Here is a 25360-nt window from a genome sequence, read left to right as displayed (position 1 = left end):
TTAGATGGTAGGTTGTTTGTACAACAGTATATGTGCAGAGGGTTATACGGCTGACTCAACCTTCAAATGCAAACAGCTGTCACGGGGCACGGACCAGCTTCTGGGGCAAGATCGCAGTTCCTGTATATGATTGGTGAGAGTCGGAAGGCAGACTACCCGGATCTTTCCTTCCTCTCATCGAAATCGTAACAAGGACAAGGTAGCATGGCCGCGACCGGCTATTTACCGTGGATACCTCAGGTATCAATCAGCCCTTCTTCCATCATCAGCTTGCAACTCCTTCCGCCGGGCTAGACCCTGTTCAGAACGAACTGCAGCTGAGTTTCTTTCTTTCCAGAATTCAATTCTTGCCCGTGAACAACAATCAACAATCAACAATCACCTGTCCTTCTCCTGAAGTTTCACAAGGCGAAACCCTTCCCCCTGGGGACCCTCTTCTGTACTGTACTCCGGACCAGGATTTATTCAAATCATATTTATAAATTATAGGAGACAAGCGGTCGCCTCCTTAACCTCCTGTGCCGCCTTTCTCCCTATTTCTCGACTGGGGGCGACGTCACTCTATCCACTACGGCACTGACCCGATCGCACGCCGCGCCCTTCTTAGCCCGACCACTAAGGCAACGTGAACCTTTCTCTCTGCATCTCATCCCCTCCCACACCCACCCCCCTCCCCCAAACTGAAAATCCGCCGCTACTGCTTAGTCTTTAAAATAAATATGTCCTTGTTGTAGCCCAGGCTCAGGGCCCTCCTTCCCTTTTCCTTCGAGATTTCTCTTTCTCATCTGTCCCATCGGTGATGGCGATATCCCCATCCACCCGCATCCTGGCCGCCCGGCCTCTCGTCCTTGGTCTTGCCAAGCTGTTGACTCTCGCCTGTGTGAACCTGCCTCTCATCTCCGCCGCTCCTACCTATGTCATTCATTCCGAAGTCGATCCCAAACCTCCAAGCGACCCTAGTCTATGGCTCTATCTCGGAGTTGCCGCCGCTCTGGTCTTGAGCGGTGGTGCATTTGCTGGTCTGACGATAGCTTTAATGGGCCAGGTATTTTTTTTTCTCCCTCCTTCGTGTCCACTTGACCTCATTCATCGCATTGCGAGCACTTTCGGGAGGCTAATCTCTGGGGAATGCACCCCCGCGCGGAATCTAGGATGAAGTCTATCTACAAGTTATTCAAACCTCTGGTGAAGAGGGCGAACGCAAAAATGCAGCAAGCGTGCTGAGACTGTTGCAGCGGGGAAAGCACTGGGTGCTGGTGACTCTCCTTCTCAGCAACGTGATCACCAACGAAACTCTTCCAATTGTGCTCGATCGGTCACTGGGAGGTGGCTGGCCAGCAGTGCTCGGCAGTACAGTCCTGATTGGTACGGGAAAATCCCTCTTCCTTGGCGCGCGAGGTCCTTGCTTATCGTCCGCCTGATGTGTTTAGTGATCTTTGGCGAAATCGTGCCTCAATCCATTTGCGTCCGGTACGGGTTGCCTATCGGCGCATGGATGGCCCCCTGCGTCTTGGCGCTTATGTACATCATGTCTCCCGTGGCCTACCCTGTTGCCAAATTACTCGATAAGCTGCTGGGAGAAGACCACGGAACCATTTACAAGAAAGCAGGCCTCAAAACTTTGGTCACGCTGCATAAGACCCTGGGTGAAGCTGGGGAGCAGCTCAATTCGGATGAGGTCACGATCATCAGCGCTGTCTTGGATCTCAAGGACAAGTCCGTGGGCAGCATCATGACCCCCATGGAAGATGTCTTTACCATGTCCGCGGACACTATACTCGACGAAGAAACCATGGATCTTATTTTGTCTCAGGGATACTCCCGCATCCCCATTCATGCGCCCGACAATGACATGAATTTTGTCGGCATGCTGTTGGTCAAGATGCTCATCACTTATGACCCCGAAGATTGCAAACGGGTCCGGGATTTCGCCCTAGCCACTCTTCCGGAGACGCGCCCGGAGACAAGCTGTCTGGACATTGTCAATTTCTTCCAAGAGGGCAAGTCTCACATGGTTCTCGTATCGGAGTATCCGGGTGAAGATCGCGGCGCCTTGGGCGTGGTCACCTTGGAAGATGTGATCGAGGAATTGATCGGAGAGTATGTAACTCATCTACATCGGAGAAAGAGCATGGCTAATCGTATCATAGGGAGATCATCGATGAATCCGATGTTTTCGTCGACGTTCACAAGGCGATCCGTCGCATGGCTCCGGCTCCCAAATCTCGAGTCCCTAAAGGCCGGATTGTGGAAGACCCCCCGATGCTGCCGGCCGAGTCAAGTGAGCCGCTGATCGACATCGAAGGCGAACCCACCGCGGAACCCCCGACCAACGGTTCCTCGAAGGAGAATCGGCGAAGCTCTGTCGAAGCGCCCTTGCCTCGTTTTCAGTTTCGTCGTCCCCATTCAGACAAAAATTCCGACTCCACTGATGGCTTTATAACTCAACGAGGTGCGACAGACGAAATTCGTGAGCACTTGAAGCATCTCGGCCCTTCAAATCTTGCCAGCCGGCCTCGCCAGACCAGATATCAGAGTGTGAAGATCAAGCGGAGTGCCTCTCCCTCGCGGTCTGGCCATACTGATCTAGAGTCTCGCCAGAGCGCGGACGGCTTGGTCAGAAGCACTACTTCTGGCTTGCAGGGCGGCATCGGTGCCGGATTAGTGCAAAGCGGATTGGATGCACGAGACGGTGTATATGCCGTTCGGGCAGGCTACGGCACGTTAGGTCATGGTCGCTCCTTATCCGATACGGTGCGGATGACCGACGGATCGGCACTTTCCATACCGGAAGCTGTCCATGAGGAACAGGATGATAACACCCGCCCCAGCACTCGTGCGCAGCAGAGCAACAGCCCTGCGCATAGCTTCCAGTCGACCGACTCCGAACTCTCTGATCGTCTCCGGCCCGGCAGCTACCGACACAAGGGCCCCGCCCGCAGTGGTAGCATTACGGAGCAGGTGGTCGACGTCAACGGCATCCGCAAAGTAGTCCTCCACACCACTAGCACCGCCACCAGCTCCTCCGAATCGGATACACCCAAAGCTAATGCCCAGGCCCAGTTTCCTGTTCAACAGGATGGGGAGATCGTCAATCTTGGCAATGGCGATGGCAGCGGATCGAAGAAGAAACGTCGTCGCAAGCGACGTGGGCATGGCTCCAAGAGTGGTGATTTGCACGCGGAGGATGCGCCTCTTCTCGCACCAGAATAACCCGCACAGTATGTGCTTGGAAGTGGACTCTGCTGGACAGAGCAATGGGTGACGCAGTATATTCATTCGACTGGCTTCATTTGATTTTTGTAAGAAAGCCCGGAAAGCAGTATAGATAGCACTCATTTTTTCCGGGAGGAAGTATACGTTTCGAGGGCAATATTTGCAATTTGTGAGATAGGGATTCGAGGTCGATGAAAACGGAAAATATGATTTAGAGAAGTCAGGCCAACTACTGTAAGAGTAAATGGAAGATACATTATCGCTTGTTCGAGAGTTTCATACTTTAATCATACGCGGGGCGACGTCCTAGCCATGTTGTTTAGTACTGTACAGTATGTACAATACATTGATGCACTACTTGGTAGGTAGGCTTTTGTCTTCTCCTCGCTGGATATGCTCTTGACATAATGTACCTTAAGTTGATTAAGCATATCAACCAGCATCATTGGTCTAGTGGTAGAATTCATCGTTGCCATCGATGAGGCCCGTGTTCGATTCACGGATGATGCAATTTGATCTTTCTTTTTGTCTTTTTTTCCTGCTCGATGCTTTTTATCTATCCGTCCAACCTACGTCATGGGTACAGAATCCCTCAACTTTTTGATTCAGAGGATATCTCGCAGACCCGTTGCCATCGCTTCAAGTAGACCGTGTATACATTTTTATCTACCTGGGTACAGTCGTATCGTCGGCATCATGATCGCACAAATTGTACATGCGTACTGTGCTTCCATGTGCATGCAAACTCACTCCTGATGGAATATGTATTAACTACGTATATGTATGGGAGCTCAGGGCCAGTCAACTGGAGACCGGGTTGAAAAGCAAACGGCATGTTCAGACTCCAATCATCTTACTGTGGATGATGCCGTGTAACCGACCCGGGGTAGATAAAGTTTGATGCAAGGAGTCTCCTTTGATCAGATAAGGATAAACTACTCGGTATCGACAAAAAAGCGATTATATACATTTCGATTGTTGGGGCCTCGTGTTGGCACCGCCATGACTGCGGGATTTGCACATTGTGAGGTGATCGCATACCAGACAGGTCGATTACCAGGTAAAATGGTGGGGATTCGAACCGAGCCTATTTCGTGCAGATAAGCCTAAAATGGGTAATGAGCCAGCATGCCCCGAGGGCTGGCTCAGGGCCCAGGGACCCAGTATGGGGTCTCCACCGCTAACTTATCAAGCATTGAATCAGAATCATCATTGCTACCAACTTGGCAGCCTTGGCAAGGAAGTGACCCTCATATATATCCCTGCGAGCTCCCCCTCACTCTGCTGGGTCCGAACGCACTCCTCCACTTGAACTTTTTTGACCCCAATATGGCTGGGATGGAGGAGCCGATTCCCCTCAGCAACCTGAATCAGACGAATGCTCTCGACTCCAACGAGGAACCGGCGCAAATCTTCCACGAGGCTGAGCGATGGAATCATCCTCGCTCCAATGTCTTCAAGACCCTCGCCACCTTTTGGAGTTTCCTGGTCATGGGAATGAATGATGCCGCCTACGGGGTGAGTGATCAGCAATCTGCTATTACCTGGAAAATTGATCGAAGCTGACCATAGTAGCCTCTTATTCCCTATGTAAGCATTCGACCGCCATAGAGCTGTGTGATCGCCGCTGAGCAGTTGCCGCAGCTGGAAAGCTACTACCGCCTCTCCTACACTGTGGTGTCGCTCGTATTCTTCTCACCGCTAGTCGGCTACACCGCGGCTGCCTTTCTGAACAGCCGAATTCACAACAAATTAGGCCGTCGAGGCGTGGCCGTGTTGACGCCGAGTTGCCATGTGATCGCGTATATCGTCAATTGCTGTCACCCACCGTATCCGGTCCTGGTCGTCTCGTTTATCTTCGCAGGCTTCGGAAATGGACTTGGGGATGCCTCGTGGAATGCCTGGATAGGTAACATGGCCGACTCTAACCAGATTCTGGGGCTTCTGCACGGGCTCTACGGTGTTGGAGGTGTGATCAGCCCTCTGATCGCAACGTCGTTGATCACGAAGGCCCATCTTCCGTGGTACTATTACTACTATATTCTGGTAAGGCTGGTGTCCTCCCTCCCAAGAAGTTATGCGGCCCTTGTATCGTTCTAAGCTTTGGCTTACGTGTTTCTTCTTTCTACGTCTGCAGATCGCCTGCGCGGCCACTGAACTGGCCGTCTGTGCCTCAGCCTTCTGGGATGCATCAGCAGAACGAGACAAAGCGAGAGAGCCACAGTCAGATGATGACAACAAGGCGGGGCTTCGTGAAGTGCTGTTCAAGAAGTCTTATGCGCGGGTTACCTGGATCTGTGCCATCTTCCTGCTGGGATATGTCGGCATTGAAGTCGCTCTGGGCGGCTGGATAGTGACATTCATGATCCAGGTCCGCCATGGTCAGTCCTTCGCAAGTGGGATGACAGCTACCGGGTTCTGGCTGGGAATCACTGTCGGGCGCATGGCGCTCGGATTTATCACCCCGCGCATTGGCGAGAAGTTGGCAATCATAGTATGTTTCCCTTTCCCATTGTATTGCACAGTCCGGCTATTCTTCGCCGCGCCAGGATCCATAAGTCCAACATTTCACCTCTCAATTCCTGAAATATGACCCATGCGCGGTTCTTTCTGACTTAGTCCCTCCACAGGTATACTCCTGCTGTGCTATCGCTGCAGGCCTTGTCCTCTGGTTGGTCCCGAACTTCTACTCGTCCGCAGTGGCCGTGTCTCTGCAAGGGTTCTTCCTGGGACCGTTCTTCCCGGCCGCGGTAGTGGTGGCAACCAAGCTCCTCCCTCGCCATCTTCACATCAGTGCCATTGGGTTCGCTGCCGCATTTGGCGGCGGAGGGGCTGCTATTCTGCCGTTCGCTGTGGGTGCTATTGCGCAGGCACGCGGAGTCAAAGTGTTGCAGCCCTTCATCATCGGACTCTCTGGAGGAATCTTGCTGCTGTGGCTGGGCTTGCCCAGGATGCCAAAGAAGAATCAGGCTTGAGGAGCACGGAGCTACAATCAAGATATATCACTACGTATAACAGTTGGGTCCAAGTAAATAAGAATGCAGTAGATATCAGCCTGGTGGTATGGATGTGGAGGCAGACCAATCTAATGGGGTAGAGCCACTTGGTGTGTGTATATATGCATATAAAGTAGCAATGTTTTGTGGACTACGGCAAAAAGTTCTTTGATCTATCAAGCTTGTATGGCAGGGTTCTTTCGTATGCATGCTTGCTTTCTGCGTTCTAGCTAGTTGTATATGGTTACAAGCTGGTAGATTTGCTCTTTGATGGCCAAGGTAGTATATTAAGTGGTCTCTAGCCTCTATGTCATAGTCACTTTGCTAGTTGCTCTTTTTCTGAAACATGTGTGCCTGGAAGTGTGAAGTGATCATGTTACTATGGGCGATGATACTTGCTTCTCCCCACGACAACATGAGTTTGATATTCACCTGATACTCCCTCACTCTCCGTAGCAACTGACCCTCACTTTTTCCTTCACCTCTACAAATAACTTCTTCTATCACTCCACAACATTTATCTTCCTTTCTCCCACATCTCTCTCCTTCTTCGCCTCACCTCTCACCATCTTCCCTCTACATCTCTCTCTCCTTCAAACCACCGATCTCTTTCCCAAACTTACCATCTTTCTTACATTGCACATTCTTCCAAGAGCTGAAAGACAAGACTTCTTCTCCTCCTGCAAAACACGCTTGAAAGTCTCAGACGTATGTCTGGAGGCCTGAAGAGGCTTGCTCTGGTGACACCGACACCGAGAAAAGCTTCGACGGCCAGACAGACGCGTGTTGTGACAACTTCACAGAGGAACAGAACCCTCTAAGCTTCCAAAGGATCGCGACCTATCTCTCGTCATTCTACTTCTTCCTACCTGTAAGCTTTCCATCGTTACTACTCCCTACTCAAGAAGCGAGCAGTGCCCACTGCCCATACCACAGACCTCTAAAACCAATCGTCTCATCGTTCCATACCCATCGCTTCATAAAGTATCCCACTCAAGGACCTCTGAGCGTCAATTTCGACCTCATCAACAAGATGTCGAACGCCGCAGAACAGATCTTCTTCTACGGGCAGGTCACCAATCCCGAGCACGCCTCCGGCCTCGACGTGCTGACATACCTCGACCTGACCAACGGGGGCACCTTACTCTTCCAAGCCATAATTCTTATCACGTTTATCGTGATTCTCCTGCCGGACTTGGCTCCCTTGACCCTGACCGGGGCCCAACGATTCATCATTTCGCCCATCTGCTGCTTGCTACAGAGCATCCACTGGGTGCTCCAGCAGCTTTCCACTCAGGAGTCTCGCCAGAGCTTCTATCGTCTGTGTTCCGCGAACGCCCGGGATGCAATCCTCAAATCTAGCCTGATTCAACTTACCTTGGTTGGAGTCCTTTGGTTCTTTCCGTCCAACCGCCCGCTGAGTGGCGTATGTCGCCTCTGGGCTCTGGCGATCTTGTCCAAGTGGATGTACATTTCTGCTCTGATACCAGGCCACCATTACTGGGCTGGCATGACCGCGGGCTTCAGTCCCATCGGGCGGGGCCGGTACGAAGACTGTCTTGCCGCCACCGCGCGCTGTGGGTTACCGGATCGCTGGGGCAGAGAGCAGTGGCTGGCAAGCTACCGCTGTTCTGGCGTGGAGACGGGCCTGGAGCTGTACGAAACGCTCAAAGACCGCGCGCAGTGGCTGGTGCCGCCTGTGGACAGCGACGTCCGTCACCTCCGCCTTCTGGCTTTCATGACTGTCTTGATCCCAACCCTTGTTATAGGGCTGTGGCTCTTTTACACCCTGTGCAACAAAGTGGCCGCTCTACGCCGGGGGATGGTGCCGGCAGTGGTGGGCGGCGAGCCCCAACCCACTGAATGCGAGACGTATCTTTGGAATCTGTCCAAATCTCTCGAGAGTGCGAATGATCAACTGCAGCGGTGCATGGATACGAAGGACGCTGAGTTCCAGGCGGAGAAGCAGCGGCTGGAAGAGACGGTTCGTCGCCAGACCGACCTCGCCTCCCGCAGGGTCGAGAGCGCGCTCCGCCAGGCGAAAAATGCACACGCGGGAATCATCGACGAGTTGAGGAAGAAGGTCGTCCAGCTGGAGAATAACCTCACCATGGCCAGAGCGGAGGCCCAGTTCGTGGTCGTGGATGAAGTGGACGCGGCACGAGAGCAATTCCTGAAAGACCGTATCGTGCAGCTGGAAAAGCAGCTGGCTGGCGTGAAGAAGAAGGTCAACGCTAGAAGTAAGAAGGAGCTTCAGACGGTCAGGGATGAGCCCCAGACTCGCACCGACGCATTGACGACCCTCACCGACAAGCTCGCTGAGGCTGAGACTCTCGTGTCCGCTGCGGAGGAGCGTGGCCGTTGTGTAGAGATTGAATGTGAGAAGCTGTTGACCCAGGGACTTTCGTCGTTGAAGAGTGAGCTTCAGACCCGTACCGATGAGCTTGCAGCTGCGGAAGAGCGGCTGGCTACCGTGGAGAGGAAGAGTCAGCAGGGCGAAATGGAACATGATCAGTTGAAGAATGAACTTCAAGCCCGCACCGATGAACTTGCGAATGCAGAGAAGCAACTAGCCAAAGCTAAAGAGCATAGCCAACAGGGTAAAGCCCAGCGCGAACAGACGCATATCCATACACAGGAATTCCAGTCTCTAAAGAGCGAATTTCAGACCCGCACCGATGAGCTTGCAAATGCAAAGAAGCGACTGGCCGCTGCTCAAAAGCATTTTCGACAGGCCAAGCCCGAGCGTGAACAGAACCTTGCCCAGAGCCAGGAAATCCAGTCACTGAAGATTGAGCTTCAGATCCGGACGGATAAGCTCGCAGCCGCAGAAAAACGACTGGCCGCGGCTCGAAAGCATAGCCAACAGAATGAAGCCGAGCGCGTTGCCCAAAATCAGAAGCTTAAGTCACTGAAGGATGAACTTCAGAGCCGAACCGACGAACTTGACATCTGGACTGAAAGGTGTCTTTCCGTTGAATCACGTCTGCTTGCCGCAGACGGAGACAGCCAGCAAGCTGCGATTATAGGCCAGCAGCATCTCAACCAGGAGCAGGAACAGGAACTGCAGTCACTCAAGAATGCACTCCAGACACGCACCGATGAACTACAGGCCTGTGCTGACAAGCTTGTTGACGTTGAGAAGCACCTGGCCACTGCAGAGGAGCACGGTCGTGAGAGTGAAACCCAACGTCAGGAGCTTCTTACGGAGAAGCTGGAGCTTTTAGCTCAGAACCAGCAGATCATCGCAGAGTATGAGGCTTTCCGGGTCTCACACGAAGCCAACCCGCATCAGAGCCAGTTGCTGGAAACCATGCAGCAGGAGCTTGCCGCCGCCATTGCGAGAAACAATGCGCTTCAAGAGGAGAATAACGCGATTGAAATCGAAGGACAAATCATGGTGGCCAAGTTAGAGTTCGACCTCGACGAAGCTCATAGACAGTTGGCAGAAGCGCAATTCAGCCAAGTCAACGCGCAACAGAGCATGCAGGAAGGCGATGTGGCCGGCAACATGTCTTTGGCGGAAGCGCGCGCCCAGGCTGAGCAGGCGCGAACCCAGGCGTTCATGAAGGAGAAGGAGCTCGCCGAGGTCACCGAGGAGAACCGAACCCTCCAGATTCAGGTCGGATTGGCGATGAGGGACGCCCAGCGTGGCCAGGAACGGGCCGACACCGCGGAACGAGTCAACAAGGTTCTCGAGGTCCGCTTGGCCCAATGGGAGGAGAAAGCCCGCGACGAGCAGACGATTCTCAAGCGACCGACCGCGAACGTGGGATCTGTCGCGACGGCCCTCCAGCAGTGCCAGGTCAAGGTTTCCGAGCAACAGACAACGATCAACGAGTTCAAGGAGAAGCTCGAGAAGGCGAAGGTGGCCAGTCCCGCGGGGAAGGTCGAGGAGAAGCTCCGTGCCGACTTCTCGATGATCAAATCGATGTACGACCGGGAGAGGAGAGCACGCACGGAGGATCAGATCCGCTGGTCCAAGGAGAACCGCGAGCTGGAAGAGGAACTCCGCAAGCTGCGCATTGGCATCTCGAATGCGACGACCCAGCGTCCCAGACGCAGGATAGCCGGACTTGCCTCCGACCCATGTGACGTTGATTGAGCGGGTAGTTGTGACGGTTGTTGAATGAAGGGAGGCGCAAGTTTGGCGGGTCGAAATTGTTGGACATGTATCTGGCTGGTTGGTTGACTTGTGGCATTGATGACGCTGGTTCTTCTAGGATCAGCCCAGCCTTTCTGGTGACTCGGTCAAGCATCGCATTCTTCTCGTCGATTGGCATTGTTGAGTTCAGGGGCAGGCAGCCTAAGCCGATCGATGACACTGTCATGCTTCATGCTTCATGCTGTCTATCCCTCACCCCCCGATCTACCACCATATTGTACAGTACAGTGTGTTCATGTATGAAGTAACAAGGAAGATACTAAATTGAACAATTGAATTGTGAGTGAACACTGTTATTCTGAAACCGCCAAGCAGGGAGACGAACCAGTTGCAACGTGCAAGGGGGACCGTGCTGATCGCAGCAAGCGATAACGGTGCCCGTTCAATCTTCCTGCACGCGATAACTAGTGCAATCGTAGCGCAATCAGGGGCTTCTACCACCCCATCAGCTCCATCAGCAACTGGGCTGACCCAAGGGACCAATGCTCAATAGATTGGATAGTGCATGGCAAGCGCCCTCCCCATGTTTCATCTTTTCTGCCGGCCACCTTCTTTCAGCCTGGTTTCCTCCATTCCTGACGGCCAATTCTCCACATTCTTTCTAGGTACACCTACTCATGCGATTCCTGTTCCCCGACCCCCGAGTGTCTCTCGCTAGGGTGGTAGATGTGGATATTGCGCTTGGGCAGAGCTAGTGATTCCTCCGTTTCTCTGTTTCCTGCTGTCTGGTATCTAATTTTTTTTCTCCCTCTCTCTCGCTGTCCTTCATCGATCTCTTGCAGCTTGTATGTGGTGAGGAACCACATCAATCGCACGCGCCCAACCCTCTTTTCCCCTATCTTGGCACCATTAACGCTACGCTGACAGCTGCTTGCTGCTGCTGCCGCCGCCACCGCACGTTGTCGTTTCAGCGCTATCCTCATATCGCAGACGGGCTTTCGATGGCTCAGGTACGATTCGTCCATGTCGATTAACACATCCACCCACTGTCCAGCGGCTATGCGCTGTTGACGCGACTTGCCGCCATCTCCGTCCCCCCGTCTCCGTCGCTCTTTTGAACTGCCTCGGCGCATACAAAACCATTGTCGAGACCGACCCCGACTAGAAATCTCTCCAATCGTTCTTACGTCGCCTACGCCTGCGACGTGTGATTGACTTTCCCCGGCTGGTCCGACGAAAGTCCAAATTCACACGACACATTCTCTCTCTCTCTTTTTTTTTTTATTTTTTTATCAGCAAATAGGTCGACTTTCCGTCGTGCTCATCGTTTATAATGTTCTGTTCGGGCGATCGCGAGAAAGGGCCCGTGGCCTTGGAGGAACAATGGGATTATATCAACCTGAGCGATTTCAAGTCCGAATCCTGCTGGTCTGGATTCTCGTACTTTCTGATCTACGTGTTTCTGTTGGTCTCGGTGGCTGTCTACGGCGTGGACACCTTTACCGCCGTCAATCTGCTGGCGTTCTCGCGATGGGCGGGCTCCATTGAGCCTGCGATCCCGTTCAAGATCTCGCGCTGGATCTTCGCCGTCTGCATCATCGTCTCGTTCGCTCTGCTGATCTACCGCTGGTTGCGCGCCATCCGCGCGATGCGCTCCGGGAGCATCGCGCACAGCTATCTGGATTCGCTCGCGGTGCGCATCCAGAGTATCCGCATGGGCCAGAATGGTCGTGGGTGGAGGCGCTTCTTGGTTTTCGCGGAGTTGACGAAGAGTCGAAAGGGCGCGGAGTACGTGGCGCTCTTTGCTTACTTCTCTTTCGAATGTGAGTGCCTTTGTCTTGTGGTTTGGTTCATGATGATGATGATGATGGGACTGACCTTGCTGTAGCGTGGATGAGTACAATCTTCGCCGATGGCCCGCGACAGGTTGTCAATGCGATCACTCTCTACTCGGTCATGCAGATGGACTTGCTCCCGGGTGGCAGCAATACCGATGGTACGGACGGATCTACTGCGTCTCAGCTGTTTCACAACATCAAGGTCCTGGCAGAAGACAACACTCGGCAGGCCATTGTCCTGGTCGGCATGATCTTCACTCTGGTCATTTGGGTCTTGTCAATGCTCAAGCTTCTGCTGGCTGTTGTGCTCTACTTGCTGTTCCTCTGGCACCACATACCCACGGAGGATGGATCGTTGAAGAGGTACTGCAAGCGCAAGATCAATTCACGGTTGACGCAGATCGTCCGGAAGAAGGTCAACAAGGCACTGGCCAAAGGCGTGGCCCTCCAGGATCGGAAGCCCACCCAACCCAACATGGGTATCGATAGGAAGCCCACTTTGCCGACAGTTGGGATGCACGATGATGATAAGACGCCGATAGTCACGACCATCTCGCGGAGCACCACGCAAACTACGTTGCCAGCATACTCGTCTCGCCCCGGCACAGCTGCCCCAGACCGCAAACCAACTCTTCCTGACCTGTCCACATTCGATGATAAGGCCCCCGCCCTTAGTCGCACAGTGACTCAGTCTTCCTTTTCAGATGCTGCTTCTATGTCCGGTAGTACTGCCGTCTCTGCATACAGCCCTCTTGATCGACATGGAACCCCGGCGCCTCCCGTGCCGCCTCTTCCTCATCAAGGGCCTGCTCCAATGCCGCTTTCCCAGACTCCGAGACCACGCCAGAACTTCAACCAGGCGCCCCCGGCTCAGGGGTATGAAGAGCCAATCGATCCGCGCAGCCAGACCCCTATGCGGTCAACTCGTACGCCCGGTCCTCAGCAACAAGCCCCACCGATGCCTCGGTCTCACACTCCCATGTCGCGTCAGAATTTCACTCCCCTGCCTTCTGCTCCGGGATATAGGGGAATGGATCGAGCGTCACCTGCACCACCTATGCCACGTATTCAGACACCAATGTCTCGATCAAACTACACGCCGGCACCGCCTTCTGCCGTGCATGATGAGGGTCACATGCCGTATGCGACCCAGCAGCAGGACTCTGGCGTTGGGTACAATCCCTTCGCAAACCAAGAGGCCTATTATCCACAGTCAAGCACTCCTTTCCGTTCTTACAGCCCGGCAACTGGACCAAACGCACGAGCATTGACACCCGGCGCAATTCGTTCCCCTGTCGAGGAAATGCCAAATCAGCCATTCGCTCCCCAAAATCAGCTGAGTGGCACCCCATATCCTATGCATGGTCATGAGTATCCTGGACGGTCATTCACACCAGCTGGTCCTGGCAATGCGAGATCTCCTCCGCCTACTGTTCCGGCGGGAAGCTGGGAGACAAGAACGGCGTCTCCGGTTGGGGCAGGGACTGCGAACACTTATACTGCGTTCAGCCCGGCCGACCGGAGCTCTCCAATGCCGCTTGCTGGCGATGGCGCTTCCGGACAGGATGGATACAACGGTGGTTATGGCCAGCATGAAGATCACCTGGCATTGAGTAGCAACACGGTTGATACACACCAATTGACACATGACCAAGCTGCTGGCTATGTCGCGTTCAATCCGTCTGCCAACATTACTTCGCCTTTGGACGAACGCCACAGCTATGACGAGCACTTCGACCATCACGCTGAACACCACGCTGAACACCACGCTGAACACCACGCTGAACACCACGCTGAACACCACGCTGAACACCACGCTGAGCACCACGCTGAACACCACGCTGAGCACCACGCTGAGCCTCATGCTGTTGATCACATGGACAGAGCCTCCCCGGCTGGCTCGTACGAAGCCTCGCATAACGCGAACGATTATATTGCCTTCAACCCATCGGCCACAGACTTGCATCAAGATTCTGACAATAGACACCCGCCAGAAGATGAACCATACGGTCTTGAACACCAGCACGATCAAGGTCACGAACACATCTATAACTACTACGCTGGACAACCGCCCGTCGACGCAGCACACAATACAGCCATGGGAGCCACATCCCCGATCAGCTCCACGAGCCATGAAGGCTACACGGCCTTCAATCCATTCGAGGAATCGCATGCCGCCGTATCCGAAAACGAGCACGAGCGCCAACACCACGATTTCCACCACAATCACTCCCAACCAGAGAACGGCATGCCGGAGACGACTGTACCCCCGGAGCACGGCTATGTAGCCTTTTCTCCAGTCACCCACGCTGTGTCTTCTTCCGCTGAGGCGTATTCTCCGGTGACAACACATTCGACAGCCCAGATGTTCACTCCTACCACCACACATGCCATGTCCTCTCCAGCAGAAGCCTATGCTCCGATGACACGACCCCCGCCCGCCGCGCACGCTTATTCCTCCACCCCAAACCCTCCATCAACTCAACCCCCCCAACCAGCCGAACGGGCATACTCCCCTTCGACACAGCCATACCGTCCCAACCAACACCACTTCTAGCTCTAGTGATCTTCTTCTATGATGCCTTTTCATTCCACATCTCCCATCCCAGAGATACCGAATACCCCGTTCCTTCATTCTTCAACCCACCTCATTCCCTTCTCCGAACTGCACAGTTCAACTACATAATCGCCTGCCTTGCCTTCTTCGAGATACCATCTACGAACCACACGGTAGACCGGTCTCCTGGCGAGTCTACTCGGTGAATTTACGTGTTTGATGATAGTTATACCTTTACTACCCTACCCTTGAGTACCCAATTGAAAATTCCCCACTTGAGCTTGAGATGTGAAGCTCTACATACTTTATCTCTTGAACCTGCAAAATCCAATCCAATACCCTTATTCTTGCTCTCTCTCCTAGAAAGAACTATAGAAGTCAAAGAACAGTATAAACCATGTATGTACGCAAGTAAAATCCATTGAAAAGCGGGATAATACTCAAGAGCTCAACTCTGCCCCTGCACGACCCCAACATAGAATATTCTCCAGCAGTACAGGACCAAACAATCCCCAAACCACCGCAACTCTGACATCTATCCCACTTCATCCAGCCATAACCCGGAACCAATTCCCACACCCCCCCCCAACCTTCCTCTCGAAAAGCTTCTCCCCAAAACTACCAACCTACCAACCCTACCGCCAACTATCCACAACCGTCGCCGTAGCCCCCGCACACGCCGTCGCCGTCACCGCATACGACCGGTTGGGATCACTCTCCCAGGTAATCGTGCTCCCATCGCTCCCGACCTTAAAGAACTTATACTCGAAGCTGGTCCCCACGGGCACCGACACGGTGGCCGACCACGCCGGATACGCGGCGGAGTAGTTCGCCGCGCTGAGCGCGACCCGTCCGCCCGTGCCGGCCGTCGTGGCCCAGTTGCCCAGCGCGGCGATGGAGCCCGTCAGGTAGATCTCTTCGCCGTAGGTGGTGGTTACGAGTTCGATGAAGGTGAGGGGGAGGGATGTTGTTGCTGCGCAGGTTGTTGTTGTTGTTGTTGTGCTTGTTTTGGTGGACGTGGTGGTTGTGGTTCTGAGGGTTGTTGTGGTTGTCGCGGTGGTTGTGGAGGTGGAAGAGCTACCGCAGAGATTGCTTTTGCTGATCGACGAGGCTGGGAGGTAGACGCGCGGGAGCCCGGAGGCCATGGGGACGGCGATGCTGCCGCTGGAGGAGACGGTGAGGGTCGTGCAGGTGTAGGCTTCGATCAGCGTGGTGCCGGCGGCGTAGCCGGTGCCCGTTAGGGTGAGGGTGTAGCTGCTGCTGGTGCTGCCGCGGTTGGAGAGGATGGTGATTACCTGGAGGTTGTCGCTGCCTTTGCGCATGGCCAGGGTGTTGCTGTCCGTGTAGAAGGGGTTGTTCTGCGGGGTCAGGGGTTAGTGGCTGGCTGGGTGGTAGTTTTGGCGAGGGGCGGTAAGCAAGAGGGACAGGGGTACTGGGTGTACTGTGCGATACGTACCTTGTAGGTGATGTAGTTGCTGTCTAGCGAGATGGCCAGCTTGCGGATGGCGTTGGTCGTCGCGATCCACTTGTATAGCTCCGCCGTCGTCGAGTAGCCCGAGAGCCAGGTCGCTTCGCGGTTGTAGGGCACCCCGGAGCCGGAGTAGTGCTGTTCTTCGCCGGCGTAGACGATGGGGATCCCGTCAGAGAGGAAGAGGAATGAGAGCACGTTCTTGGCTTGCGAGTAGTCGCTTGTGTAGCTGTTTGCTTGGTTAGTGGGTAGAACATGGAGAAGTTCGATGTTGGGCTCACTAGGCAAAGCGGGCGTTGTCGTGGTTCTCGATGAAGTTGCCAAGCAGTGTGGGATCGGAGCAGTCGCTGGCAACTGAGTTGATCATGTTGTACAGGTCGCTGATGCTGCCGCTGCTGGACTCGAAGGCGTAGAGGAGTTGGAAATAGCTGGTTTTGGGTGTTTAGTGCCTGCTTTATTGTGGATTGCACTGCAGACTGGAACTCACATCGGGTAGTTCAGGAGGCCGTCTAGGTATCCCTGATACGGACAGGCAGTGGCAGGGTCGCCGTTGAAGATCTCCCCAACGCTGTACACGCCTGCCGCGCTGACGTATCCCGTGAAGAAGTCTGGTTCGACTTCAAGAGCACTGTCGATGCGAAGACCGTCAACTGTGCGGTTGGGGTCAGCAGAGAGTCCCTATAAAGCCAAGTGACATGGAGGTTGTACTTGAGTAGTTGGCGACGAGTTGCTCAATCCAATCGTACCAGATCGTCCTGACGGCCGACTGCGTCGTGTACAGATCAGGCAGAGAGACGATCGTATCGCCTTCCCAGCAGGTCCGGACCTGGTCGATATCATTCCAGTCGGTGATGAGGCAGTACGAATGAAAGTACGACGAGGAGTCAAAGGCATCAAAGATGCTGTAGTCCACGCTATCTCCTGAGCCAGCATAGCCCTGGATTTCCGGTCAGCTGGGTGCCCGAAATTGGACGAGACAATCCTACCATATGATTTGGCACGACGTCGACCATGAGATACATGTCCCGCTCATGCAAGGCAGCAGACAGAGCTTTCAAATCATCTGCAGTACCAAAGTTGGAGTTCAACGAATAGCTGCCCTCTCAGTCAACTATGGTATCGAAGTCATGGGCCATAGAGTGCCTCACATCTTCTGCTGCCAGTATCCATGGTAGGACTCGCCATCCGCAGTGTTCGCGGACAGCTGCTCGGTGACGGGCGAGATCCAGATGGCTGTGAAGCCCATGCCTTGGATATAATCCAGCTGCGCAAGCGGATTAGACTCAGATCGAACCTTCGCGTTGCGGGAGGGCTTACGTGGTTGATGATGCCCTGCCATGTTCCACCACAATAAATCTAGCCAGGTCAGGGAATTGCTCGTGGTGGTAGCCATACGACCCAGACATACCTGATCCCCTGTGTTACATGTCGCCGTTGTCGAATTATCAGTCCGGCCAAACCGATCCGTCAGGAGAAAATAGATAGATTGAGTGCGCCATTCCGCTGCAGACAGGCCGCGAACGAGATTACCAAAGAGAGGCAGAGATACAAGCGTCTGAAGCGCCGAAAACCTCATCTTTGCAGATGAGGGCGAATGGAGATTCAGGGGCTGGTGGTCGGCCACGGCACTGGGGTCTTCGGCAATTCCATCTTATATGTCATTTCTAGTGGCCCAAAGCAGCTGGGGCCTTGTCCTCAATTGCTCGACGGACGGATGACCGGATGATTTTCTGCAGTTCCCGTCTTTTCTCTCTCGCGGCTATGATCTGCTGTTGTCTTGCATCGTTGGCTGCCAGGAACGGTCTTATATGAGTGAGTTGATTGGCTCAGACTCCGATTGAGCAGGGGTTCTGCAGCCGAAGCACGAATTAGCCAATGGATCACATTCAGAAAGTGGCCTTATGTCCGATCATGCAGGTGCGAAATATGAAGAGATTGGCTGCAGAACGCCCGCCACTGTCCCGATGGACATTGCCTTGTCTGCAGAAGACTGATGGCCGGGGGTGTTGAGCGAATTGGAGGCATGGGGTGCGGAGGAAGCGAAATGAAGGGGCCCAAGCCTCGGCACGGTTGAAGAAGCCTAATTGATTGAACATCCCTCAGAAAAGCACTAACAACCTTACATCAAATCACCCCACATTCAACTCCGACGCTTCTTTTGGCTCTGAGGGATTTTCTCCCTCGATTGCGAGTCTTGGTTGGCATGGATCACTTTACCGGTGGTGTCTACCGCTTTCACTTAGTTACCTCTAACAGATTTCTCATTCATTCATTCTAATACATTGAAGACCGGTCTCAACGTTTTCCTACTTGTCCATGTGAGGGTGTCTTTTTACAGTTGATGCTTTCGGACTGTCCAGCCCACCAGCGACCCGAGCAGCGAAAGAGATAGAGCAAACACTAGAAGAGACACGGTAAGTATGTAAGACAGATATTGTTCCGTCAAGGCAACTTACAGTATGTGTATTTGAGTCCCGTAACGTACCCGCGGGCCACAATGTCATGAACATGTCCACTGAGCCCATTGATATAATCCGTATCAGACAGAGCCCGTTCGATCATCTGCAGTCATGAATCAGCATATGTGAAAGCACACAGAGTAGGATGCACATGGGCTCAATTACCTTCTTTGCTCCGGGCCCTGTTAGATTTTGCTCCAGCTGGTGCTTGAAGACGGTTCCCAGAACACTGTTCGTGACAGTCACACCAGCAGTCATCGCGAAGTTGAACAGCAGAAAGTAGCCTCCAGTGGCCATGGCAATCTCCTGAGGCACCAGGAAGGTGGTCATACTGACGAAGGCCGCAGCCGACGCGAAGCCAGTTCCCATCCCGCCCGGAATGATATACAGTGATTCCCAGAAGCCCGTGTTGCCATTCCACCGGAGGAAAAGCAGGAGGTAAGTGACCGACGCAACCAGCCCAGCCACAATCAAGAAGACCTTGAACTGGCCTGTTCGTCGAATGGAGGCACCGGCGATCAAGCCGCCCAGCGTATTGCCAATCACTGCGGGAACAAGATGCCCGCCCGCGACTGTGGCTGAGGCGCGAGATGTGACCTGGAAGTATAAGGGAACTGAGAACATCATACCAACCTGCGCGGTAATTTGCAGAGCTCCGATGAGGTAACTGGGAAGCACGTTGGTGCGGCGCAAGATCCGCAGGTCGAAGATTGGCTCTGGAGCCACGTATAACTCGACAACGATAAATGAAACGAATGCAGCCACGCTAGCGGTGCCAAGATAAGCAGTGGTAAGAGAGACCCAAGCAAAGGCCTTTCCAGCTTGATCGAGAATGAGGGTTGTAGTGATAATGCCAACGGCGAGGAGAGATGTCCCGAGGAAGTCGACCCTGCGAATATCCTTGTTTGTGGTGGGGGTTGTAAGCTTGAGCTTCCAAACGACGAGCAAGGCAGCCAACACAGTGAGCGGGCCCTGAAGAAGGAATGACCTGTCAAACAGTTAGGCTGTGGAACGGCGTCAAGCGGTAGACTTCAATGCTCACCATCGCCAACCAACGGTATCTGCTAACCATCCACCAATCGGACCTCCTGCGCTTCGACCCAGAGTCATGGCGATGTTGACATACGCACGCCAATGAGCAACATCTCGCCGTGGAACAATATCTGCGAGGCGTTTAGCAACCGTGATCAAGGCTGACCCTAAGGTTGTCCATCCCACCTGTAATGATAATCACACCCATCGCCATTGTTCCAGCACCGCCCAGGCCACTGATGGCACGCCCCAGAATCACGGTCAACATGCTCGAGCCGATGCCACTTAAATGCCTTGAGTTAGAACGATTCTCCTAAACGTGGTTGCAAGGGATGTAACTCACCTAATTATACATCCGAGGCCGAAGAAAAAGTATGCCCAGAGCAGCAGCGGCTTGCGGCCATAGATATCGCTCAGTTTGCCATACTAGCAGGCCACAACTGTCAGTGCATCATTTGGGCCGTAGAGATACCATTTTAGCTTACCATGGGTTGTGCTGCGCAGAGACCGAGCGTGAAAGCCGTGGCCAGCCAGCTGGCATCGCGCAAACGATCGAATTCAGACGAGATCTTTCCTGTCGTAGCCATTACGAGAGTAGTGTCTGCATTGGAGATGAATTCGCCTGCTATAGGTTAGCATTGGTCGAAATCATGATCAAGTCAGTCATTCATTCATACCCAGGAGTAATACAGCAATAATTGTCTTGACGCTAGCCAACGCCTGCACTTTGTTGTTCTCCGAGGGCTCTGCTGGACTGACTAGCGGACGTTCTTCGTCCGTGTCATGGCTGCTTTGGACATCACTTGTTGGCCCCTTGGAGACAGTTTGGTAATCCGATACATTCGTGACGTTTGTATCCGAAGCTGCAGGGTTCAGAGGGGTCGTCTCATCCACATTTCTATCCGCCCTCAACGTCTCTGAGCTGGCCGACGCAATCGTCATTTTTGCCAGAACTAACCAAGTCGTGCTCGTACGAGGAGAGTCTCAGGTTGACAGTGGAGCAAGTCCTTGCCTCGAGCTGCTTCAAGGGCGAGGGTGAGGGAGAAGGGGAGATGACTGCTCGCGTAGAATAATAATCTTCCCAACCCGACGGAATCATTTCGAGCGCGCCTTCATTAAATGACATGCGGAGCTACGTGATAAAAAGTTCGCTTATCGCAAGATGTCCAGGCCTTCATGACCATTGCACGACAGTATTGGCTGGCCATCAGTAACCATCCGGAAGAGCCGATGACACCATCGGGGGAGAAAAACCAACTTCACTAGATTGGTACCCACATGGCCACACCCTGGATCGGAGGAGCTCGTGGCCAAAGCCTTCTCATGGTTGATGGCTGCAAATGACAGGGCAGAACCGGGGTGAGAGAAGGTGATTGTGGTGGAGGAGCACGCCATGCTTGCCGTCGATGGCGAGGTGACTAGCGTCGCTTTTCAGCTCCTGCTCAGGGACACACTCAGGAGACGCCCCCTCGGCTATTTACTATAGAAGCTGAGGTAAGCGGGTCTTTCACATCTAATCATATTGTGTCGCTTGTGGTTCTCTTAATTCAAGGGGTGCGCATGATTTTGTTCGCTTGCTGAGGCAGCATAATGGCACGGCGTCTTGGGAGTCGAATTATTGGTGGTTATTTATTTTAGATCCGTAGTATAGGAGGTGCGGACTTAGGACAATGACAGTATAGCGCAACAAATATGTTGAGCTCAGGGGCCATGACATTTCAAGAAGTCAAGTTAAGCATATAACTGGATATATCTTCATTTTCAAATCAATCAACCGGAAGGAACACCAGAAAACGTGAGTGGTATGCAGAAGAGAACGATACTCAGACTTAAGACCAAAATTGTGGGGAAGTAAGACTTTGTTTAGTCATGAGCTACAATGACAGCAGGCCCACTCCACCGCTTTGTTGACCGCCTCATGATTATCCCCGGGCTTTTGCTCTCCCTTTGGCTTGTTCTTTCATTCAGCAAAGACCCTGACTCGCTTTATCCCATTATCAACGGTCGCAATCCCTGGCCTGCCTTTTCCGCTGAATCAGCGACGTTGCACTGGACGATCTGACCCCGAAATGAAGTTGATCCCTCCTTAAAGCACGGTTGACGGATTGCATCGCGCACGGAGCGCTACCGCTGACATAGTGTCCTTGCCTCCTCGATTGCGACCCTGGTTTCCTCAATGCGCCGCACAGAAGACGACGCAGATCTCGCGGCTCTTTCAAGATCTTCACGACGGTAGTCAATATAGACGGCATGCATGAAAGTCACATCGGACGAGGGCGGGAATCCGTCAACGGCGAGGCGGCAGGCTCGTCTCAGCACGAAAGGACACCAGTAACACCACAAAGCCCAGAAGCCGATAATCCATTAGTCGCTGGACTCCAAGGTCCAAATTCACCAGAAACAAAGCGACAAACAGCCTCAAGTGGTGTGAATCAACCCGGGGAGAATGACGGACGGCCCGTGGTGGGCGCCGATGCGCAATGCGGACAAACGCCGGCGCCGGACGCTACAGCAACTTACGCCAACCGGATTAATTCTAAGGCCAACTTGCTGCCAGATAGAGTCGGTGACAGCTCTGAACACGATCTCAACGGTCTACCCAGCCAACACACCCCCTGCATCCACCGGAAAAGCGGTCAGTTCGCGCTGGCGTCGGATCAGGTGCTAGGGATGGTATTTGAGCACTCGGAGGAGCCCCCTCAGACCCCAGGCCGTCGCACAACTTCGAGAACATCCCTAGTGGATGTCTTCGAAGGCTCCGCGGTGCAATCAACGCTCACCGAGTGGTCGCGAGACACATCGCCTTCCAGGAACCACGACAAGGACCCAGACCGGGTGCTGAAATTGTCTCCCGCCAAGATGCAGGAACTCACATCCTCACCCCAGTCTATCCCGTATCGTGCAGCGCCACCGGAGCAATCAGAACGCGGACGACGGGCAGTATCAGATGGAACGCATGCAGCAGCTACGCAGCTTGAAACGCCAGAGCCCACAAGCCTGCCGTCTCTGGATGAAACTAAATTTCCATCCGATACTCTACCTAGACTCCGTCTGCCCAAGGATCTTTCCATCGACACCTCGACCCTCTCGACTGGGAGAACACCTGCGTCATCCTCTTCGCGAAATCGACCACCAAACTCACGGGCCGTGTCAACACCTAGCTCCCGCCGACAGACCTTGCCGGCGACGAATGACCGGCTGGCCCAGACATGGGCGTCTCGCACAAAACAAGATCGCCTTTCGATCGCTCGGGAATCAGATTCGAAACACCTTGAACCATCTCCACAGATGAAAGAACAGGCCTTGCCTTCACCGATGCCCCCGAATATTCCTCTGCCGCCTCTATCCGTTCCGACTTACCTCCAGTTAGAGCTGGCATCGGGTCGGCCATCACCGCTGTACATTCACCGCTCTGCAATGACTGACTTCCCTTACGAATCTTCTCGAGTCAAGCTTGAAAGACTCATGAACTTCCTGATGCTGCCGCCGGCGGTAGAGCAGGTACTTTGGTTCGGTATATTGGCATGTCTAGATGCGTGGTTGCATTCTTTTACCATTCTTCCGCTCCGGTTTCTGAAGGCTTTGTACATACTTGTTGAGTCATGGATTCTGAACTTGGGTATGGAGTTTCGGTACGTGTCTGGTTTTGTGATCAAAGGCGTGGGTCGGGTATGGCACAGGCGCAACAGGACCGCATCTACCGACGAGCCACCGCACGTGGGACGCTCACACAAAGGCGAAACAGCATCCGGGGAACGAGATCCCCGCGCTAAGGCAACTGAATCTCGGAAAAAGCACCGATCTCATGGACACCGAGCACAGCATCGCCGGCAGAAGAGTATCCCGTCAGCCCTCATGCCCGACGATAAGGCCGACATCCTCAAGGGCTTGCTCATGATCGCTACCTGCTGCGTTCTGATGCGCTTCGATGCGAGCCGGATGTATCACTGGATTCGGGGACAGGCAGCCATCAAGTTGTACGTGATCTACAATGTGCTAGAAGTCAGCGATAGACTGTTTGGCGCTATTGGTCAGGACGTGCTTGAGTGCCTATTCTCGCGTGAAGCGCTGGAGCGGCGACCCGACGGCCGCAGCAAGGTCTTCCGGCCGTTTGGGCTCTTCTTGCTGGCGTTAGCCTACACAGTCATTCATTCGACCGCACTGTTCTATCAGGTGATGACGCTGAACGTCGCGGTGAACTCTTACTCCAATGCGCTAATCACCCTGTTGCTCTCCAATCAATTTGTCGAGATCAAATCCACGGTCTTCAAGAAATTCGAAAAGGAGAACCTCTTTCAGCTCACCTGCGCGGACGTGGTGGAACGCTTCCAACTCTGGCTCATGCTGACGATCATCGCGTCGCGCAACATTGTGGAAACCGGGGCATTCAATATTTTCAGTGGACTGGGCTCTAGCTTTACTTCAACCAGCACCAACAGCACGCCGCTATCAACCCCGCCACGAACTGCATCCTCGATTCTCCCGCAGGCCTTCACGATCGTCCCGTCATCCATCATTGCCTCCTTCAGCCAAGCCAATTCCTACCTCCCGACGCTGGCGCAAGTCCTAGGACCCTTCCTCGTCGTCTTGGGCTCAGAGATGCTAGTCGACTGGCTCAAGCACGCGTACATCAACAAGTTCAACAACACCCGTCCGGCCATCTACGGTCGCTTCCTGGACATCCTGGCCAAGGACTACTACACGAATGCGTTCGCGGACCAAAACCTCATGCGCCGGCTCGGACTGCCCGTGATCCCACTCTCCTGCCTCTTCTTCCGCGTCAGCGTCCAGACCTACCAGATGTTCATCGCCGCCTTGCTCCCCCAGCAGCCCGCCTCGTCCACCGCGGTCGAAGCCACGTCCCTCACAGCCATCCACAGCCAATACGTCCCCGCGCCCATGCCCTCCCCTCCCCCGCTCACCTTCCAGAATTTCATCCCCACCTCGACCGCCTACGCCGGGGCCTGGTTCCGCCAGATGCTCGCCAACACCATGCCCACCCCAGCCTCATCCGTCTACATCTTCACCATCGTCCTCATCCTGACCGGCTACGTCGTCCTCCTGATCCTCAAGTTACTGCTCGGCATGCTCCTCCTCGCGCTCGCCCGCTCCCGGTACAAGGCCATGAAATTGCGCGAGGCAGAACAACAAACTCACCTCGCCGCCGTCTCAGCCTCATCCCTCTCCACCGCCGGCGGATCAGGGCCCGCAACCACAACCACAAACGATCCCGCCCCTCCCCCTGGCACCACTGCCCCGGCTGCGGCGCCAGCAGCAGCAGCAGTAGCACAGTCCCGCCCCCGCGAATTCGCTGTCGAGGGAAGCCGCCGAGTCGGCGGATGGGGCGTCGTCGAGGTGAACGACGATCACCGGCGGTGGATCTACGCTGATGACCCGGATGGTCTGCGCAGACTCAAAGCGAAGGAGGAGAAGGACTCGAAGGCTGGTGGCAAGGAGGAGCTGCATCTGGATCACGTGCAGCGGTATGAGATGGTCGCCAAGCGGATCTGGTGAGGGTTGTCGACGAGTCGGTATCGGCATTGTTGTGTATGTTTTTAGCCGCCATCCGCTGTGATTAGCTGCGTTAAATTTAGGTATAGTCCTGATAGATTATTATATACGCTGTTCGTCTTGAGAGCAACAGCTTAGTACAATGGCACCGCCATTTGATCACTCATTTTTGGAAATG

The 25360-nt window shown here is 54.0% G+C and overlaps 6 protein-coding genes and 1 non-coding gene across 7 annotated transcripts; 5 read left to right on the top strand and 2 right to left on the bottom strand.

Moving 5' to 3' along the window:
* Nucleotides 1–799: 799 nt before the first annotated feature.
* BO82DRAFT_381046 (putative DUF21 and CBS domain protein (Mam3)) lies at nucleotides 800–3297 on the top strand (the record flags this gene model as incomplete). Its single annotated transcript, XM_025637811.1, has 5 exons — nucleotides 800–1045; nucleotides 1152–1365; nucleotides 1431–2100; nucleotides 2151–3148; nucleotides 3254–3297. The coding sequence occupies 5 exons, from the start codon at nucleotides 800–802 to the stop codon at nucleotides 3295–3297; spliced, it is 2172 nt and encodes a 723-aa protein (XP_025495188.1).
* Nucleotides 3298–3655: 358 nt separating this feature from the next.
* BO82DRAFT_t74 lies at nucleotides 3656–3726 on the top strand. Its single transcript has one exon. It is a non-coding gene; the product is annotated as a tRNA-Gly (tRNA).
* Nucleotides 3727–4523: 797 nt separating this feature from the next.
* BO82DRAFT_429503 (putative MFS transporter) lies at nucleotides 4524–6361 on the top strand. The gene is made up of 5 exons (XM_025640540.1): nucleotides 4524–4734; nucleotides 4792–4806; nucleotides 4861–5262; nucleotides 5354–5710; nucleotides 5847–6361. The coding sequence occupies exons 1-5, from the start codon at nucleotides 4546–4548 to the stop codon at nucleotides 6189–6191; spliced, it is 1308 nt and encodes a 435-aa protein (XP_025495187.1). The 5' UTR covers nucleotides 4524–4545; the 3' UTR covers nucleotides 6192–6361.
* Nucleotides 6362–7058: 697 nt separating this feature from the next.
* On the top strand, nucleotides 7059–10317 carry BO82DRAFT_389603 (uncharacterized protein; the record flags this gene model as incomplete). The annotated part of the gene is made up of 1 exon (XM_025638462.1): nucleotides 7059–10317. Exon 1 carries the CDS (start codon nucleotides 7246–7248, stop codon nucleotides 10315–10317), a length of 3072 nt encoding a protein of 1023 aa, XP_025495186.1. The 5' UTR covers nucleotides 7059–7245.
* Nucleotides 10318–15042: 4725 nt separating this feature from the next.
* Nucleotides 15043–17844, bottom strand: BO82DRAFT_328249 (putative alpha-amylase). Its single transcript, XM_025633001.1, has 9 exons — nucleotides 17589–17844; nucleotides 17498–17536; nucleotides 17329–17444; nucleotides 17167–17275; nucleotides 16889–17117; nucleotides 16668–16830; nucleotides 16462–16608; nucleotides 16169–16409; nucleotides 15043–16070 (listed from the first exon to the last, which is right to left on the bottom strand). Exons 1-9 carry the CDS (start codon nucleotides 17754–17756, stop codon nucleotides 15348–15350), a joined length of 1935 nt encoding a protein of 644 aa, XP_025495185.1. The 5' UTR covers nucleotides 17757–17844; the 3' UTR covers nucleotides 15043–15347.
* A 668-nt stretch (nucleotides 17845–18512) lies between these two features.
* BO82DRAFT_371888 (efflux pump antibiotic resistance protein) lies at nucleotides 18513–20613 on the bottom strand (the record flags this gene model as incomplete). Its single annotated transcript, XM_025637293.1, has 8 exons — nucleotides 18513–18580; nucleotides 18637–18742; nucleotides 18775–19627; nucleotides 19682–19802; nucleotides 19858–19955; nucleotides 20015–20097; nucleotides 20157–20293; nucleotides 20349–20613. The coding sequence occupies 8 exons, from the start codon at nucleotides 20611–20613 to the stop codon at nucleotides 18513–18515; spliced, it is 1731 nt and encodes a 576-aa protein (XP_025495184.1).
* A 110-nt stretch (nucleotides 20614–20723) lies between these two features.
* Nucleotides 20724–25307, top strand: BO82DRAFT_381042 (DUF747-domain-containing protein; the record flags this gene model as incomplete). Its single annotated transcript, XM_025637810.1, has 3 exons — nucleotides 20724–20735; nucleotides 21024–21040; nucleotides 22245–25307. The coding sequence occupies 3 exons, from the start codon at nucleotides 20724–20726 to the stop codon at nucleotides 25183–25185; spliced, it is 2970 nt and encodes a 989-aa protein (XP_025495183.1). The 3' UTR covers nucleotides 25186–25307.
* Nucleotides 25308–25360: the final 53 nt, after the last annotated feature.

The sequence above is a fragment of the Aspergillus uvarum genome (assembly GCF_003184745.1).
Source record: "Aspergillus uvarum CBS 121591 unplaced genomic scaffold BO82scaffold_8, whole genome shotgun sequence".
Classification (NCBI taxonomy): Eukaryota; Fungi; Ascomycota; class Eurotiomycetes; order Eurotiales; family Aspergillaceae; genus Aspergillus; species Aspergillus uvarum.
This window is presented reverse-complemented; position numbering and strand designations above follow the sequence as displayed.